Source organism: Leucoraja erinacea, chromosome 24 (genome assembly GCF_028641065.1).
Source record: "Leucoraja erinacea ecotype New England chromosome 24, Leri_hhj_1, whole genome shotgun sequence".
In the NCBI taxonomy this organism is placed as follows: Eukaryota; Metazoa; Chordata; class Chondrichthyes; order Rajiformes; family Rajidae; genus Leucoraja; species Leucoraja erinaceus.
In genome coordinates, this window is record NC_073400.1 from 3,039,020 (window position 1) to 3,058,025 (window position 19,006).

General features: G+C 47.7%; 1 protein-coding gene across 1 annotated transcript in view; it reads left to right on the plus strand.

Annotated features, from left to right (window-relative positions):
* The first annotated feature begins 7,991 nt into the window (after positions 1–7,991).
* Positions 7,992–19,006, plus strand: part of ikbke (inhibitor of nuclear factor kappa B kinase subunit epsilon) — an 86,781-nt gene continuing 75,766 nt past the window's right edge. Inside the window, exons 1-2 of the mRNA XM_055654381.1 lie at positions 7,992–8,241; positions 17,688–17,810. Coding sequence (XP_055510356.1) covers positions 17,724–17,810 — 87 coding nt within the window. The 5' untranslated portion in view covers positions 7,992–8,241; positions 17,688–17,723. The remainder of the gene's footprint in view (positions 8,242–17,687; positions 17,811–19,006) is intronic.

The following is a 19,006-nucleotide window of genomic DNA, read 5'->3' on the forward strand; positions in this document are numbered from 1 at the left end:
GGGAATGTCGATAAGGTCACAGCTGGGAGAGGGAGTTAGGCAGCATCTAACACCAGGAGCAGCATCATCGACAAGATCTCTGCAGGTCCTGGGACACTGGTGGGCAGCTGCTACAATGACTTTATCGCACCTGGCCTTCTTTTTTGCAAATGCTTCTGTGACTGACTTTTTGTGACTGGTTCGTCAGATGTTTAACAAGTGGGGCGGCTGCCTTTATTCTGCAGATTTCCGAGCCTGCTTTCATCAGGACTGTGAGAAAGCATAAAATGCAGAGGTTCCCACTGACCCATCATGACAGACGATGGTGGGAGGAAGAGTGGATAGGATGATTGGAAAGCCACTGGTAAGGTACAGGGTGGGATTTCAGAAATTTCTCTTTTTGCAAGTTCCGTATCAGTCCAAACAAGCAGCCCATGCCTGAAATTCCAGTAGAATGCTCCTAAAAGTGATGTTAATCATTCTTAAATTATTCTTCCAGTTTTTGAGTTTGAATCCTCAGGAGTGCACTGCATTCCCCTGAGCCTGTTCCTATGTTGTGTGGGAAGGAAACTCTTGAGAGAAGGAATGGGTAATGTGTCAGGTTGAGATTGAAGAAGGGTCTCGACCCGAAACATCACCTATTCCTTCCCTCCAGAGATGCTGCCTGTCCCGCTGAGTTACCCCAGCATTTTGTGTCTATCCTAAGTGTTTAAGAAGGAACTGCAGATGCTGGAAAATCGAAGGTAGACAAAAGTGCTGGATAAACACAGCGGGTGCAGCAGCATCTATGGAGCAAAGGAAATAGGCAACGTTTCAAGCCAAAACCCTTCTTCAGAGTTTAAGAAGGAACTGCAGATGCTGGAGAATCGAAGGTACACAAAAAAGCTGGAGAAACTCAGCGGGTGCAGCAGCATCCATGGAGCGAAGGAAATAGGCAACGTTTCGGGCCGAAACCCTTCTTCAGACTGATCGGGGGCGGGGAGGCGGGGACAAGAAAGGAAAAAGGAGGAGGAGCTCAAAGGCTGGGGGATGAGAGGAGACAGCAGGGGGACTGAGGAAGGGGAGGAGATAGCAAGGACTAACAAAATTGGGAGAATTCGATGTTCATGCCCCCAGGATGCAGACTCCCCAAACGGAATATGAGGTGCTGTTCCTCCAATTTCCGGTGCTGCTCGCTGTGGCCATGGAGGAGACGCAGGACAGAGAGGTCGGATACGGAGTGGGAGGAGGAGTTGAAGTGCTGAGCCACCGGGAGGTCAGCTTGGTTATTGCGGACCGAGCGGAGGTGTGACCATTTTTCAGAGGTTGTGTACCTTCACCTTGTGTTCCTAGGAACACACTGATCTCGTTTCTTGAATTTAAAGGTTTTGACTGTCTACTCCATCTATGTCCTCAATAATTATAACTACTTCAATCAAGTCTTCGGTCAACCTCCGACATTCCAGAGTAAACACTCTAAGTCTATCCAATCCTCTCCCTGTAGCTGAAAACTTCTAATCTATACATTTCCTGTTCTAGTTGACCTGTTAACATGTTGGATCAATTTTTAGTTCTCCATTTGACAAAGGGGTGGAGGACTGGCTTTAGTGTAACTGCAGCCGATGAGCTCAACACCAAAGTTCATATGCTCCGCTCTAGTATCTTTGCTCAGCCGTTTGTGTTTGTGCAGACCTCGCATTTAGCTGAAGGCAAAGATTATGTTGCCACCTGAAGGCCAGTTCATGTATTACATACACATTCAATGGATTTAATGGTGCTTTCTTGTCATGTGTGAACTAACTGCACAATGAAATTATCTTTGCATAGATTACACGTACACGTGTTGCCATATTTGGCGGCATTTACAAAAAGTCCACCAGCTCGAAGTACTGCAACGGCTCCTGATCCGGGTCATCCCCAGTCTGCTAAAGGCCTCCACCATTAAAAAATAATTAAAAACAATTTAGGCAGCACAGTGGCAAACCAGGTAGATCTGTCACACAGCGTTAGAGACCCGACTTTGATCCTGACCTCAGAGCTGTCTGTGTAGAGTTTACATGTTCTTCCTGTGCCTTATTGGTTTCCTCTTTGCCCACCAGTTTCCTCCCACTTCCCAAGGACGTGCGGGGCTGGTCAGTTAATCGGGCACTGTAAATTCCCCCTTGTACGTAGGGCATGGAAGCAAAAGAAGGATAACATAGAACTAGTATGAATGGGTAATTGATGGTCTGCGTAGACTAAGTGGGCCAAATGGCCTGTTTCCATGCTGTATATCTCAGGCACCCACCACCCACTGCGTAAAAAACTTACCCCATGTATCTCCTTTAAACTTTGCCCCTTACTTTTAGCCATGCCCTCTAATCTTTGATATTTCCAACCTTGGAAAATGGTTCTGACTGCCTCCCATATCTATGCCTCTCATAGAAACATGGAAACATAGAAACATAGAAAATAGGTGCAGGAGGAGGCCATTCGGCCCTTCGAGCCAGCACCGCCATTCATTGTGATCATGACTGATCGTCCCCAATTAATAACCCATGCCTGCCTTCTCCCCATATCCCTTGGTTCCACCAGCCCCTAGAGCTCTATCTAACTCTCTCTTAAATCCATCCCGTGATTTGGCCTCCACTGCCCTCTGTGGCAGGGAATTCCACAAATTCACAACTCTCTGGGTGAAAAAGTTTTTTCTCACCTCAGTCTTGAAAGGCCTTCCCTTTATTCTAAGCCTGTGACCCCTGGTTCTGGACTCGCCCAACATTGGGAACATTTTTCCTGCATCTAGCCTGTCCATCCTTTTATAATTGTACATGTTTCTATAAGATCCCCCTCATCCTTCTAAACTCCAGTGAATACAAGCCTGGTGTTTTCAATCTTTCCTCATATGACAGTCACACCATCCCAGGGACCAATCTTGTGAACCTATGCTGCACTGCCTCAATCACAAGGATGTAGTGCAGTATAGGTTCACGAGATTGATCCCTGGGATGGCGGGACTCTCATAATTTTATATACTTCTAATAAGTCTTCACTCAACCTAGGGTGTTCCAGAGCAAACTATCCCAATCTGTCAAACCTCTTCTGATAGCTAATACCCTCTAATCCAGGTATCATTCTGGTAAACCTTCTTTTATTAGGGTGACCGGAACAAAATGCAATACTTCAAATGTGACATGGCCAAAGTCTAATATAGCTGCTAAGTCCTATATAGCTGCAAATTACTAACCAACCCATTTATCTTTAAGACGGAAAGATAGACAAAAATGCTGGAGAAAATCAGCGGGCGAGGCAGCATCTATGGATCGAAGGAAATATGCGGCGTTTCGGGTCCAGACCCTTCTTCAGACTGATGTGTTGGTGGGGGCGGGAAGATGAAAGGAAGAGGCAGGGACAGTGGGCTGAGGGAGAGCTGGGAAGGGGAGGAGAAGGCAGGGACCACCTGAAATTGTAGAAGTCAATGTTCATACCCCTGGGGTGTAAACTACCCAAGCGAAATATGAGGTGCTGTTCCTCCAATTTACAGTGGGTCTCACTCTGGCCATGGAGGAGGCCCAGGACAGAAAGGTCAGATTCGGAACAGGAGGGGGAGTTGAAGTGCTGAGCCACCGGGATAACAGGTTGGTAGTTGCAAACCGAGTGGAGGTATTGGGCGAAGCGATCGCCAAGCCTACGCTTGGTCTCACCGATGTAGAGCAGCTGACACCTAGAGCAGCAGATGCAATAGATGGAGGAGGTGCAGGTGAACCTCTGCCGCACCCGGAAAGACTGCTTGGGTCCTTGGATGGAGTCAAGGGGGGAAGTAAAGCGACAAGTGTAGCATTTACTGCGGTTGCAAGGGAAAGTACCAGGAGAGGGGGTGGTTTGGGTGGGAAGGGAAGAATTGACCAGGGAGTTACGGAGGGAGCGGATTCTGCGGAAAGCTGAAAGGGGAGGAGATGGGAAGATGAGGCAAGTGGTGGGATCCCGTTGGAGGTGGAGAAAATGTCGGAGGATTATCTGTTGTATGTGACGGCTGGTTGGGTGGAAGGTGAGGACAAGGGGTCCGACACAACTCCACTACCTCTGCATCCTAATCATCAGAGGCTGTGATTGCCTGTAGAGTGTGGAGACATTAGTGTTGGCCTTTCAAGAATCACTAGAGGTGATTAGATGATTGGTTCCAGATGATTAGAACATTTCATATGTTACTCCCACTGTTCAAGAAGGGAGCGACGCAAAAGAGGGGAAACTATAGGCTGGTTAGACGAACTTCAGCGGTTGGTAACATTTTAGAATCCATCATAATGGATAAAGTCTCCAAGTCTTTAGAAGCACACGAAAAAATAGGCCAAAGTCAGCATGGGGAGATCTGTCCTGAAGAGTCTGTTGAAATTCATTGAAGATGTAAATAGCAGAAGAGTCAGTGGATGCTGTTTACGTGGTTATTTAGAAGCCCTTTGATAAGGTGCCGCACTGGAGACTGCTAAAGAAGATGGGAGCCCATGATATTAAAGGGAAGATACTAGCATGGATAGAAGGCTGGCTGAATGGCAGAAGTGAGGAGTGGCAATAAAGGGGGATTTTTCTGCTTGACTGCAAGACTAGCGCGTTCCACACGGGTCCGTGCTGGGGCCGCTACTCTTCACGTTGTTATTCAATGATTTGGATGAAGGAATTGAAGTCTTTGAGGCTACGTTTGCGGATGATACAAAGATAGGTGGAAGAGCAGGTAGTGTTGAGAAAGCACGGACTATTCGGAAGGACATGGATAGATTGGGAGAGTGAGCTAAGAAGTGGCAGATGGAATACAGTGTAGCAAAGTTTGGTGTCATGCAATTTGGTAGTAGAAATAAAGGTGGACACTATTTTCTAAATGGGAGGATTCGGAAATTGGAGGTGCAAAGGGACTTGGGAGTGCTGGTGCAGGATTCCCAAAAGGTCAATTAGCAACTTGAATCAGTAGGAAGGAAGGCAAATGCAATGTTAACATTTATTTTGAGAGGACTGGAGTATAGAAACACGGATGTAATGCTGAGGCTTTATATGGCACTGGTCAGACCGCATTTGGAGTATTGTGAGCAGTTTTAGCCCCATACCTGAGGAAGGATGTGCTGGTGTTGGAAAAGGTCCAGAGGATATTTTGCGGGAATGATCCCAGGAATGAGTGGGTTAACATATGAAGGGCATTTAAGGGCACTGGGCCTGTACTCGCTGGAGTTTAGAAGGATGAGGTGACATCTTATTGAAACTTATTGAATAGTGAAAGACCTGGATAGAGTGGATGCGGAAAGGATATTTCCATTAGTGAGAGAGTCTAGGACCAGAACGACAAGAATTAAATGATGTACCTTTAGAAAGGGAATGAAGAGAAATGTCTTTAGTCAGAGGGTGGTGAATCTGTGGAAACCATCTTTGGGTATTTTTAAAGTGGAGATTGACAGATTCTTAGGTAGACAAAAGTGCTGGAGAAACTCAGTGTGTGCGGTAGCATCTATGGAGCGAAGGAAATAGGCAACGTTTCGGCCTGAAGCGTTGCCTATTTCCTTCACTCCATAGATGCTGCCGCACACACTGAGTTTCGCCAGCACTTTTGTCTACCTTCGATTTTCCAGCATCTGCAGTTCCTTCTAAAACATTGACAGATTCTTGATTAGTAAGAGTGCCAGGGGTTATGGGGAGAAGGCAGGAGAATGGGGTTGAGAGGGAAAGATAGATCTATCATGATTTAATGGCGGTGTTTACTCTATGGACCAAATGACTTGCCTCTGCTCCTATGACTTATGAACTTATTGCCCCAATCTTCATCCTCACTGAGATCACCTCCAGTTTCTTCCTGGTACCCAGACCCTCCACCCCCCAAAACAATACTCACCAGCAGAAGGAAGGTATTGCAAGGCTTTGACGGTAGAAACAGCCTGGTCTGAAGAAGGTTCCTGACTTTAGAGACTACAGCATGTAAACAGGCACTTTGGCCCACTGAGTTCGTGTCGAATTGCATCACCCCATACACTAGCACTATCCTACGCACGGATAATTTACAATCTACAGAACTGTATGTCTTTGGAGCGTGGGAGGAAACCAGAGCACTTGGAGAAAACCCACGCGGACACAGGGAGAACGCACAAACTCCGTACAGACAGCACCCATTGTCAGGACCAAACCCGGGACTCTGGCTCTGTAAGGTAGCACCTCTACCACTGCGCCAATGTCACGCTGACGAGAAACATTACCTATCCATGTACAGCAGGGGTCGGCAACCTTGTTCTGCACAAGGACTGGGACGCATGTCTGTGAGCGGATAGCGGGCCACAACTATCACGTGTACACATGGATCCCGCCCTGGGATAGGGGCGCGATCCATTAGACATTAGTGAAACAGGCCCTTTAGCTCACCAAGTCAACTTACAAACGTACAAACCTGTGCATTTTTGGAGTGTGGGAGGAAGCCAGACCACCCGGAGAAAACCCACGTGGTCACAGGGAGATCGTACAAACTCCATACAGACAGCACCCTTAGTCAGGATCGAATCTGGGTCTCTGGTGTGTAAGGCAACAAATGATCTACCGCTGTGACAGTGCCGCCTCTTTATAGGGCTTCACGTGCAATTATGACATTTAAAAGGCATTTAAACAGATAGGAAAGACTTGGAGGAACCAGACGTAGACTAGCAAGACTAGCACAGTTCAGCAACTTGGTTGGCATGGATGAGCTAGGCCAAAGGTTCAGTCACAGGAAGGATAAGAAACCCAAGGTCAGTGTCCCCACCTAACCCAACACTGGTGGGTGGGAGTGTCAAGGACCAGACGTCATAGCCTCAGAATTAAAGGGCGCTCTTTTAGAAAGGAGGTGAGGAGGACCTTAATTAGTCAGAGGGCAGTTAATCTGTGGAACTCATTGTCACAGAGGGCTGTGGGGGCCAAGTCAGTGGATATTTTTAAGGCAGAGAAAGACAAATTCTTGATTAGAATAAGTATCAAGGGTTATGGTGAGAAGGCAGGAAAATGGGATTGGTAGGCAGAGACCAGCCATAATTGAATGGCAGAGTAGACTCGTTGGGCCGAATGGCCTAAGTCTACTCCTATAACTTGTGAACAATATTTTTGTATACCTGAATGCTTCTGATCAGCTGTTTGATTATTTTCCAGTGGCATGTTTACTATATTAAAGTTGTTGTATAAATGTAAATTACTGTTGTTGTATAAGGGAGCATCCACGTTATTATGTATTACATCTTAGATCCTGTTCTCATTTGAGGTATCTTCTACAGTAAATGCAGAAAATACTACTCTGATTAGTAAGGGCATCAAAGGTTACAGGGAGAAGAGAGGAGAATGGGGCTGGGAGGGGAAAATAGATCAGCCATGCTTGAATGGCAGAGCAGATACGATGGGCGAAATGGCCTAATTCTGTCCTAAATCTTATGTTTCAGGTCTATGTTTTCATGATGAGCTAACATAAACCTGAACTGCTGATGAGGAGGAACTTCTTTAGTGAGAGGGTGGTGAATCTGTGGAACTCATTGCCACAGAGGGCTGTGGAGGCCAAGTCGGTGGATACATTTAAGGCAGAGATAGACAAATTCATGATTAGAATGGGTGCCAAGGGTTATGGGGAGAAGGCAGGAAAATTGGATTAGGAGGCAGAGATCAGCCATGGTTGAATGGCGGAGTAGACTCGATGGGCCGAATGGCCTAATTTCACAATAACAAAAAGTTCGCGAGAGCCAATAGGTTCTGAATGGCTCGGTTGAATGTCTCAAACAGCCTTCTCCGGCCCTCTGGGGTTTAGGACATTAGGTTCAATTAATTGTACGATTGTTCCCATGATGGTTCTGTGAGTTGCATGGATGATTGTGCACGCCTTTAGCCTCATCCAGTCTGGACGGTTGGTAAACTGGGTCCAGGAGAAGCAGGCGAGAGCCGGGGCGAGGGGGAGACTGGACGCGGGGTAGACAAGAGCCGGGGCGAGGGGGAGACTGGACGCGGAAGAAGCGACAGTGTTTCGGGGTAGTTTGGCTTGGTGCCGCGGTGGTGGGGAGAGAGTCAGTGAGTGAGTGAATGAGTGAATGCTTGTGCCGCCCGCCGCTCAGTGGACAAGTCCGCCTGCAGGAAGCAACAACAACCTGCCCGATTGTACAGAGAATGGGCAGGTTTGATGCTCAAGCGCCGCCTACCAAAACCTGCCCCGCTTCTCTTTCACTTTTCATTTCGTTTAGCCAGTGTTGAAACATATCTGGTCAGGCGCCGAGACGTCAGTCACCATATCCAGCAAAGAAGCCGACTCTGTATCGAGGCCTAGAGTCTAAGGTGAGATGTGAAACTCCACAAACGAGGAAGTATTTTAGAGCATTTCGGCTTTTGCGGAAGAGAGATTCATGTAATGTGCAGGAAGGAACTGCAGATGTTGCTTTACACTGAAGATAGACACAAAATGCTGGAGTATCTCACCGGGACAGGCAGCATCTCTGGAGAGAAGGAATGGGTGACGTTTCGGGTCGAGACCTTCCTTCAGACAGTCAGGGGAGAGGGAGGCTTGAGATATGGACGGGGAAGGTGTGAAAACGACAGATCAAAGCAGACAATCCAGGAAATGTAGAATGGTTCATTGTTAGCTGAGGGGAAGGTGACAGCGAGGCGTACAGTCAGTAAAATTCATCAGGACGACAGTGAACTAGGGTAGGGGGAGGACTAGTCAGAGAACTTAGGGGGGGGGGGGGGGGGGGTGGTGTGGAGGGATGGACAGAGAGGGAAAGCAAGGGTTACTTGAAGTTAGAGAAGTCAATGTTCATACTGCTGGGGAGTAAGCTGCCCAAGTGAAGTATGAGAGGCTGTTCCTCCAATTTGAGTTGGGCCTCACTGACAGTGGAGGAGGCTCATGACAGGAAGGTCGGTGTGGGAATGGATGGGGGAGTTAAAGTGTTTAGCAACCGGGAGATCGCGTAGGCTTTGGTGGACTGAGCGGAGGTGTTCTGTGAAATGATCGCTGAGCCAGTGCTTGGTCTCGCAGATCTAGGAGTGCTGGTACATTGTCCCTTGAAGGCGGCATCACAGGTAGACGGGATGGTCAAGACGGCTTTTGGCACATTGGCCTTCATCAGTCAGAGTATTGAGTATCGAAGTTGGGAGTTCGTCAAGTTCAAGTAAGTTTATTGTCATGTGTCCCTGATAGGACAATGAAATTCTTGCTTTGCTTCAGCACAACAGAACATAGTAGGCATTTACTACAAAACAGATCAATGTGTCCATATACTGTAATATAAATATATACACACATGAATAAATAAAATGATGAAGTGCAAATAACAGATAATTGGTTATTAATAATCAAAGTTTTGTCCGAGCCAGGTTTAAAAGCCTGATGGCTGTGGGGAAGTAGCTATTCCTGAACCTGGTTGTTGCAGTCTTCAGGCTCCTGTACCTTCTATTTGCAGGTTGCAGGGAGATGAGTGTGTGGCCAGGATGTTGTGGGTCTTTGATGGTACTGCCAGCCTTTTTGAGGCAGCAAAATTGCATACACAATTGGTGAGGCAACATTTAGAGTATTGTGTTCAGTTCTGGTCACCATGTTATAGGAAAGATGTCAAGCTGGAAAGGGCGCAGAAAAGATTTACGAGGATGTTGCCAGGACTTGAGGGCCTGAGCTATAGTGAGAGGTTGAGCAGGCTATGACTCTATTCCTTGGAGTGCAGGACGATGAAGGTTGATCTTATAAAGGTGTACAAGATCATGAGTGGAATAGATCGGGTAAATAAATGCACAGTCTTTTGCCCAGAGTAGGGGAATCGAGAAGCAGAGGACATAGGTTTAAAGTGAGGGGGTGGAAAGATTTAATGGGTAAATGAGGGGGTAACTATTTTTACACAAAGTGTGCTGGGTATATGGAGGTGGTTGAGGCAGGTACTAACATGTTTAAGAGACATTTGGACAAGTGCATGGATAGGATAGGTTTAGAGGGTTATACGCCAACTGCAGGAAGGTGGGACGAGTCATAGAGTTATACAGTGTGGAAACAGACCCTTCGGCTCAACATATCCCACCTGCCTGTTTTTGACCCATATCCTTCTAAACTGTCCTATCCATGTGCCTGTTTAAATGTTTCTTATATATTGTGATGGTACCTGCCTCAATTACCTCCTTCGGCAGCTTGTTCCATATACCCAGGCATGGAACTCGCTATCAAAACATGGAGGGGACAGGGGGGGACACAATTTTTTGGCGGCCACGCGCGCATGCACACACACACACACACACACACACACACACACACACACACACACACACGCGCACACACACGCGAGGCTTCAGAGGCTCAATCCAGCGCTAAATGCAGCTCAACTCTGCCTGTCTCGCCGGGTTAACCTACAGCCCTGACTGGACTGACGGGTGCTGCTTCTCCGCACTGGCCATATTTCCCGCCAGCCCAGGCAGGTTAACCTGGTGGGACAGGCAGAGTTGAGCTGTGGGCCTGGGGGTACAGCTCGCGTCTGACTCCCGATCTCACTGGCCGCCTGTGGGGGGGAGAGCACTCGGTTGGGGACGGGACAGCGCCGGAGACCCGGCCGGGATCAATCCTGGCTGCGGATGAGCCAACAGGTTTGTGACAACATGGTGCTCCAGTACTGATCACAATACTCTAAATGCGGTCGTCACCAACATTCCATATGACAAAAACATGACCTCCCAACTTCAATACCCCATACTCTCAAAACTGATGAAGGCCATTGGACCAACACCCTTCTGCCCACCCCTATCTACCTGTTGTACCACTTTCAACCAAGTATTTACATGCACTCTCTCTCTACAACACTCTCCAGAACCTGACCATTCACTGTAGATCCTACCCATGTTAGTCTTCCCAAAATGCAACACCTCTGTGTTAAATTTCATTAACCATTCCTCAGCCCACGTGCCCAACCGATCTATGGCCTGCTGCAATTTTTGACGACTATTTTCACTATCTGTAATAGCACCCACTTTAGAGTCATCTACAAACTTGCTAATCATGCCATGTACGTACTCATACAGTGGAGCTGGGGCGTGTTGGTTGGTGTGGGCAACTTGGGCCGAAGGGCCTATTTCCACGCTGTATGTCTCCATGCCTTAGACAGGAGCCAAGGAATGATGTTTTTTTTACCTTATAAAAGTTAATCTGGCAAACGTCACATCAAGGTTTATGTGATGAAGGCTCAGAAACTGAGGGAGACATTTCTACAGACGGAGGATCGCTGAGGTTGGGATAACCTGGTCATTAGAAATAGAAGCTGGAGTAGGCATTTTAGTTTCTGGGACCTGCCCAGTAATTCAGTAGGATCATGGGTCATTTACAAACAAGCAAGCCAAGAAGCGTGTGATCCTCTGGGAAGTATGTCGGAAGGAACGGCAGATGCTGGTTTGCACCAATGATACAAAATGCTGGAGTAACTCAGCGGGACAGGCAGCATCTCTGGATAGAAGGAATGGGTGACGTTTCAGGTCTGAAGAAGAGTCTCGACCCGAAACCACACCCATTCTTTCTCTACAGAGATGCTGTCTGGCCCACTGAGTTACTCCAGCATTTTGAGTCTATCTTCAGATCCTCTGGGAATCTACAGTATGTTAATGTTTCAGATGAAGGGACTAGGTATATCGAGTGCATGCTTGCTGTTGATACAGAGACAGGAGGGAAAGGAAGTTGTGAAGGAACAAAACATTGAAACTGATGTGCTAACTGGGGATAATAAGGGGGCACTAGGAATCATTTCAGTCATGGAGCCCTTATTGCAAGTCTGAAATGGACAAGGCATTGCAAATCCCTGTATAGAAAACAGTGTGAGCCAAAAGTGAGGGTGAGTCCAGAGATGAGAGAAAAGGAAAATCCTGAAACTCTGAATCAGGACCAAAGGTTGTTGAGGAAGATTAGTGGCTGAGAGAGTGGTGGTAATGAAGGGAATGTGGTCCAAGATGTATTGGAGATGTTGGGAACGCATTCCCCTGCCTGCGTTTGGCCTTCAGAACTTTCCTATCGATGCACTGGTCCAAATGTGTTTTAAATGTTGTGACAGTACCTGCCTCAACGACCTCCTCTGGTGAGGAGACAGGATGGTTGTGACAATAGACAATAGGTGCAGGAGTGGGCCATTCGGCCCTTCAAGCCAGCACCGCCATGCAATGTGATCATGGCTGATCATCCCCAATCAGTACCCCGTTCCTGCCTTCTACCCACATCCCCTGACTCCGCTATTTTTAAGAGCCCTATCTAGCTCTCTCTTGAAAGCATCCAGAGAACCTACCTCCACCACCTTCTGTGGCAAAGAATTCCACAGACTCACCACTCTCTGTGAGAAAAAGTGTTTCCTCGTCTCCATTCTAAGTGGCTTACTCCTTATTCTTAAACTGTGGCCCCTGGTTCTGGTCTCCCCCAACATCGGGAACACGTTTCCTGCCTCTAGCGTGTCCAGACCCTTAACAATCTTATATGTTTCAATGAGATCCCCTCTCATTCTTCTAAACTCCAGAATGTACAAACCCAGCTGCTCCATTGTCTCAGCATATGACAGTCCCGCCATCCCGGAAATTAACCTTGTAAACCTACGCTGCACTCCCTTAATAGCAAGAATGTCCTTCCTCAAATTAGGGGACCATAACTGCACATAATACTTCAGGTATGGTCTCACTAGGGCTTTGTTCAACTGCAGAAGGACCTCTTTGCTCCTATATTCGATTCTTCTTGTTCGAAAGGCCAACATGCCATTCGCTTTCTTCACTGCCTGCTGTACCTACATGCTTACTTTCATAGACTGATGAACAAGGACCCCCAGATCCCGTTGTACTTCCCCTTTTTCCAACTTGACGCCATTCAGATAGTAATCTGCCTTCCTGTTTTTGCTACCAAAGTGGATAACCTCACATTTATCCGCATTAAACTTCAACTGCCATGCATCTGCCCACTCCCTCAACCTGTCCAAGTCACCCTGCATTATCATAGCATCCTCCTCACAGTTCACACTGTCACCCAGCTTTGTGTCATGGGATCGGAGAGTTGGGGTTTGAGGTTCTGGACATGGGTGGGAAATATGGAGCATTAAGGGCCCGTCCCACTGTACGAGGTCATTCAAGAGTTCTCCCGAGTTTCCCCTGATTCGAACTCGGAGAATTACGGTAATAGCTGCTCGTAGGTACTCGGGTACATGTTGAAAAAATGTCACGAGCTTACCGCGTTTCCTGAGTACCTGCCGTTAGCGTTACGAGCCGCTAAGAGACGTCCCGAGCTCCGACGTGCCCGCTACGTACATTCTACGTACTTACCATGAGTTTGATTTTTTTTTAACTCGGGAGAGCTCTTGGGTGAACTCGTATAGTGGGACAGGCCCTTTTGGTTATCTTAATAGTGAGGGCAGATTTTGGTTACTAAGGAGCAACTCAATGCTGGGGGATGGAAAACGGTTATGGGCCTGTGCAAGAGACACATGTTTGCTGGTGGTCTCCGGTGAGTGTCCTTCATGGTCGCGAGGAGTTCCTGCATTCATTGGAGATAATCGTTAATCCTGTAGTCATAGGTACAATTGTAGTGGGGTTGCCATCCTGTATCTGTGCACCGTGGATGGCTCAATTATAATCATGTACAGGTTAAACACCAATTTTTTGGCACCTGATGGTCCGCCCATCCCTATAATCCGGACAATATTACAAGAGCTGGAGTAACTCAGGATCTCTGGAGAACATGGATATGTGACATCGGGACCCTTCCTCGGATAGGTTCAGGCGGCCTAGTTACTTCAGCACTTTGTGTTGTCTCAGTTTGATACTAGGGGCTGATGTGGCTGGTCTACACCAGCCAGCCCTTCTTCACCCTTTCACGTGGCTGCTGTTGTGATTCGCGTTGCAGCTATTCAATGTGGTCCCACCGACAGAATGCGCTCGGTCACCATGGGGCTCCCTCCCCTCGCACCTGCTGTCACTTCCAAGGTGGAGTATGTCGGCGCCTCTGGGGGAGAAGGAGGAGGCAGGGGCGATGAAGGGGGGAGAAAGGGGAGGGTGCGTGGGGGTGGGGGGGGGGGGGGCGGGAGGAGGGGCCGGTGACCCAATGGGCGGAAGCTGGGGCTTTGTCCTCTTCCCCCTTTCACCTTCCATCACTGCTTCCTCCCCACTAACTCCTCCACACCCTGCCTCACCATCGTCACTTCCTCCTTCAGCTACAACACGAGCCGCAGCAACAGCCATGCGAAGCGGAAAAGTGGGCCTCTTCCTCCACCACCACCACCACCCCTTCCCTCCTTCACCCCGCCCCCTCCTCACTACAAGTGACAGTAAGTTAACTAAACAGAGGAACAGACTCTTCGGCGTACTGTGTTTGTGCTGATCATGATGCCTAGTTAAACTGATCCCGTCTGCCTGTACGTGATCCATATCCCTCTATTCCCTGCACTTCTATGTGCCTAAAACACTCATAAAATGCCACAATAATATCTGGCTCCACCACCACCCCTGGCACTATGTTCTAGGCCCTCACCCTCCTCTGTGTGGGGAAAATAACTCGCCCTGCACATCTCCATTAAACTTTCTCCCTCTCCCATTATTGCTAAGACCTCGAGTGTTGGATATTTCCAGCACGGGATAAATGCACTGACTGTCTACCCTATCTATTCCACACCATATTTTACATACTTTCAGCAAGCCTCTGCCAGTCCAGAGAAAACAACTCTATACAACCCTGTACCCTGTAGCTGAAACCCTCTAATCCAGGCAGCATTCTGGTGAACCAACTCATCATGCTCCAAAGCCTCCACATCTTTCCTGTAATGGGGGGACCAGAACTGCACACAATATTCCAAATACAGTCTAACCAAAGTCATATAGAACTGTATCATGGCTTTCTGACTTGTACTCAATGCCTCGAGCGATGAAGGCAAGCACATCATACGCTTTCTTTACCATCCTCTCTACTCTATGAGAAACCGACGGGTGGCGCCTTGAGCCGGCAGCCTCGCCTGCAGCTGTTCGTCCTTTCCACTTTTTTTTTTTTTTGTTTTTAGTATGTCTAGGAGTGTGTTTTAGTGTGGGCGGGAATTGGGGAAAACTGTTTTTTAGTCACTCACCTCGTTGGAATGCGACTTTTCTCCTAGTTGCATTTCGCCCCCTCCCTCGCAGCCTAACAACTTGGATTGGTGCGGCCTTTCACAAAGTCGATCCAGAGCTTCAGTAGCGGGCGCAGCGCGGACTTTCCATCGCGGAGCCGGGCGATCCCGTGCCAGGGGTCGCTAGAAGAAGTGCTCCGATCGCTGGCCCGTGGACTACGACATCCTGAAGCTGCGGTCTGCGGAGCTTCTAGCCGCGGGCGTAGACTTTAAGAGCTCCGACCGCCGGCCTGCGGCCCATAACATCGTGAAGCCCCGGTCTCCAGTAGGAAGCGGCTGATTCGGGACCTCCCGATGTTGGAGTTTCGAGAATCCCGACAAGACGGCCTGTACATCGGGCCATCCGTAGCAGCAACTGCGGAGGGTTGATGGCCCCGACCACGAATGAACAAAGGAGAATGAATGACAACGTTATTGCCTTCCACCACAGTGAAGAATGTTGATTGCACTATTGTGGATCTTCATGTTATATTCTATTGTGTATTGTGATCTTTTGTTTGTATGGCTGCAAGATAAATCAAATCCCACTGTCCCTCAATTGGTGCACGTGGCAATAAATGTGAACTTGAACTACTTGTGCTTCCACCTATAATGAGCTTTGAACTTGGACTCCAAGGTCCCTCTGCACATCGATGTTATTAAGGCTCTTGCCATTAACCGTATAACCATATAACCATATAACAATTACAGCGCGGAAACAGGCCATCTCGACCCCTCTAGTCCGTGCCGAACACGTATTCTCCCCTAGTCCCATATACCTGCGCTCAGACCATAACCCTCCATTCCTTTTTCGTCCATATAACTATCCAATTTATTTTTAAATGATAAAAACGAACCTGCCTCCACCACCTTCACTGGAAGCTCATTCCACACAGCCACCACTCTCTGAGTAAAGAAGTTCCCCATCATGTTACCCCTAAACTTCTGTCCCTTAATTCTCAAGTCATGTCCCCTTGTTTGCATCTTCCCTCCTCTCAGTGGGAAAAGCTTATCCACGTCAACTCTGTCTATCCCTCTCATCATTTTAAAGACCTCTATCAAGTCCCCCCTTAACCTTCTGCGCTCCAAAGAATAAAGCCCTAATTTTGTTCAACCTTTCTCTGTAACTTAGTTGCTGAAACCCAGGCAACATTCTAGTAAATCTCCTCTGTACTCTCTCTATTTTGTTGACATCCTTCCTATAATTAGGCGACCAAAATTGTACACCACACTCCAGAATTGGCCTCACCATTGCCTTGTACAATTTTAACATTACATCCCAACTTCTATACTCAATGCTCTGATTTATAAAGGGCAGCACACCAAAAGCTTTCTTTACCACCCTATCTACATGAGATTCCACTTTCAGGGAACTGTGCACAGTTATTCCCAGATCCCAGGGTATACTCTCCCCTTTTTTCATGCTCTCCAAGTGCAACACCTCTCACTTTCTCGGGTTAAAGTCCATCTGCCATTTCTCCACCATTTCATCTGTAGCACGCTGTATCTTTCGACAGCATTCACCACTGTCTGCAACGCCTCCAATGTCGGTGTCGTCAGCAAACATACTCACCAACCCATCCACAGTTGTGTTCTGGTAATTTATATTTGTGACAAAACAGCGGAGGTCCCACCCAGCACAGATCCCCGCCAAACTCCACAGGTCACAGGCCTCCAGTCAGAATATTTACCTTCTACCACAACCATCTGCCTTCCATGAATAAGCCAGTTCTGAATCCATACGGCCAAGTCATGGTGAATCCCGTATATCTTTTATGGCCTTTATATCCAGAGAGACCTTTTCTATATTAGAAAGTTACAGAGAAAGGTTGAACAAATTCAGGGCTACTTCTTCTTTGGAGCGCAGAGGTTAAGGGGGGACTTGTCAGCAGCGATACAATTTTTACAAATGATGACAGACATAGCACAGAGTGTGATGAAGGCACAAAAATTTGGCCAGTCCTCCTCCAGTTCCCCCCCGTGGATTCAGAGTCAGGGATCGGCTCTTCCTCACCGGAGACCGCGGCTTTAGATTGTTGTAGGCCGCAGGCAGGCGGTCAAGATATAAAGTCCCCGCCGGGGAAGCTTCTTTACTGCAGGGAGAGTCGGTAGCTCCCCTCCAGGGGTGATGGTAATGAGCGGCCCCGTGGTAGAAGGTGGTGGATGGCGGCTTCCTCTTTTATAATAGACGCCGCACCAATAAATTGGATAGTTCAGGCTGGATGGGAAGGCTGCCCCGGGAGCAAAACGGAGGTTATGGTCTGAGCGCACCCGCTACACCGGAGATTAGGGGCCATTATGTGTTCGCCACTCGGACTAGCCACGGGGGGTCGAGGAAAAAGTCGCCTCTTTCCGGAGGAGGCGACCGAAGCGGTTTCCCCCACACCACCCCCCACACAATACACACAAAAAACATTAAATACACACTTTAAAAACATACTAAAAAACTGACGCACTGCTGACATGGCTGCTGCCAGAATAGCGCCCCCCCGAGTATTTCCCATTTGAGTGCTCCAATCAGTCTCTAGCCTGGGTCAGTGATCTTACAACAAACTAGGGTTGGACTTCATGAGTTTCATTTGGTAACATGTGATGGGAGTAGAAAGATTTGGATCTTTGCTTGTATTATTTTGCTAATACATTGTTTTCTTACATCTACAGCCTGTTAAACGCTAAGGCTCCTTTCACAAACCAGGGATGCAGAGCACTGCCAATTACCTCTGGTTACTCAATGATATCCTCGGACAGGGAGCAACTGCAAGTGTATATAAAGCACGTCGCAAGGTACACTACATGTTCCTCTCAAAATGAATGGTTTAAATATCAAGCCATTGCTTACAACGGGACATTTGGATAAGCAAGGAAAGCCTTAGAGATTTTCTCTTCGCCCAGATGGTAATCGAGTAAATAACGAGGAACTAACACAGGAATGAAGAGCAAGTAGTCTTCAGGTATCGATGGAGATTGAGCAATAGGATGAGAGGGTGAGTGGAGAACCGGGTCGGATTGAAGGGGATTCGAGAGCAGGTGAGAGAGTAGGGTTGGGAATAAGTTGGAGTTGGGAGTTGGGAGTAAGGTGGAGTTGAAAAGATGCAGTTGAGGGAGATATCCACAAAGTAATGACCAGAATATCTTGTTGATTGATCGATTGGTCAGACCGCTCGCCAAGTAGTTCTGTGGGATCCTTCACGTCAGAGAATCATAGAGCCATACAGCATGGAAACAGACCCTTTGGCTTAACTTGCCCATATTGACCGAGATGCCCCATCTACGCCAGTCCCACCTGCCCGTGCTTGGCCTATATCAATCTAAACTTTTCCTATCCATGTATTTGTCTAAATGTTGTATAATTATTGATGCAGTACATGCCTGAAATACCCCCTCTGGCAGCTCGTTCCATATATACACCACACTCTGTATAATAAAAAAGGTGTCCCTGAGGTTCCTATTGAATCTTTCCCCTCTCGCCTTAAACCTATGTCCTCTGGTTCTTGATTCCCGTACTCAGGGTGCATGGTCAGAGTCATTTACACAATCAGATCTCATTTTATGTTGTTATCCAAGCTTCCTTACTACTGCCTGCCTTGCCCTTCACTCTAACTGGAACATGCATGCCCTGAACTCTTGTCATCACACTTTAAAAAGCATCCCACTTCCCAGATATTCCTTTGGCCGCAAACAACCTGCTCCAATCAACGTTAGCAAGTTCCTGTCTAATACCATCAAAGTTGGCCTTGCCCCATTTCAGAATGTTAACAAGTGGGCCTGTCCTGTCTATTTTAAAGCTGAAGGGATGGACAGAGAGAGCTCGGGGCAGTGGACTGGGTCCAATAGTTTAGGAAGAGGTTTCAGTTTAAGTTGCAGTTTAAGTTTAGTTTTTTTGTCACGTGTACCGAGGTACAGTGAAAAGCTTTTGTTGCGTGCTATCCAGTCAGCAGAAAGACCATACATGATTACAATCGATCCATTTACAGTGTAGA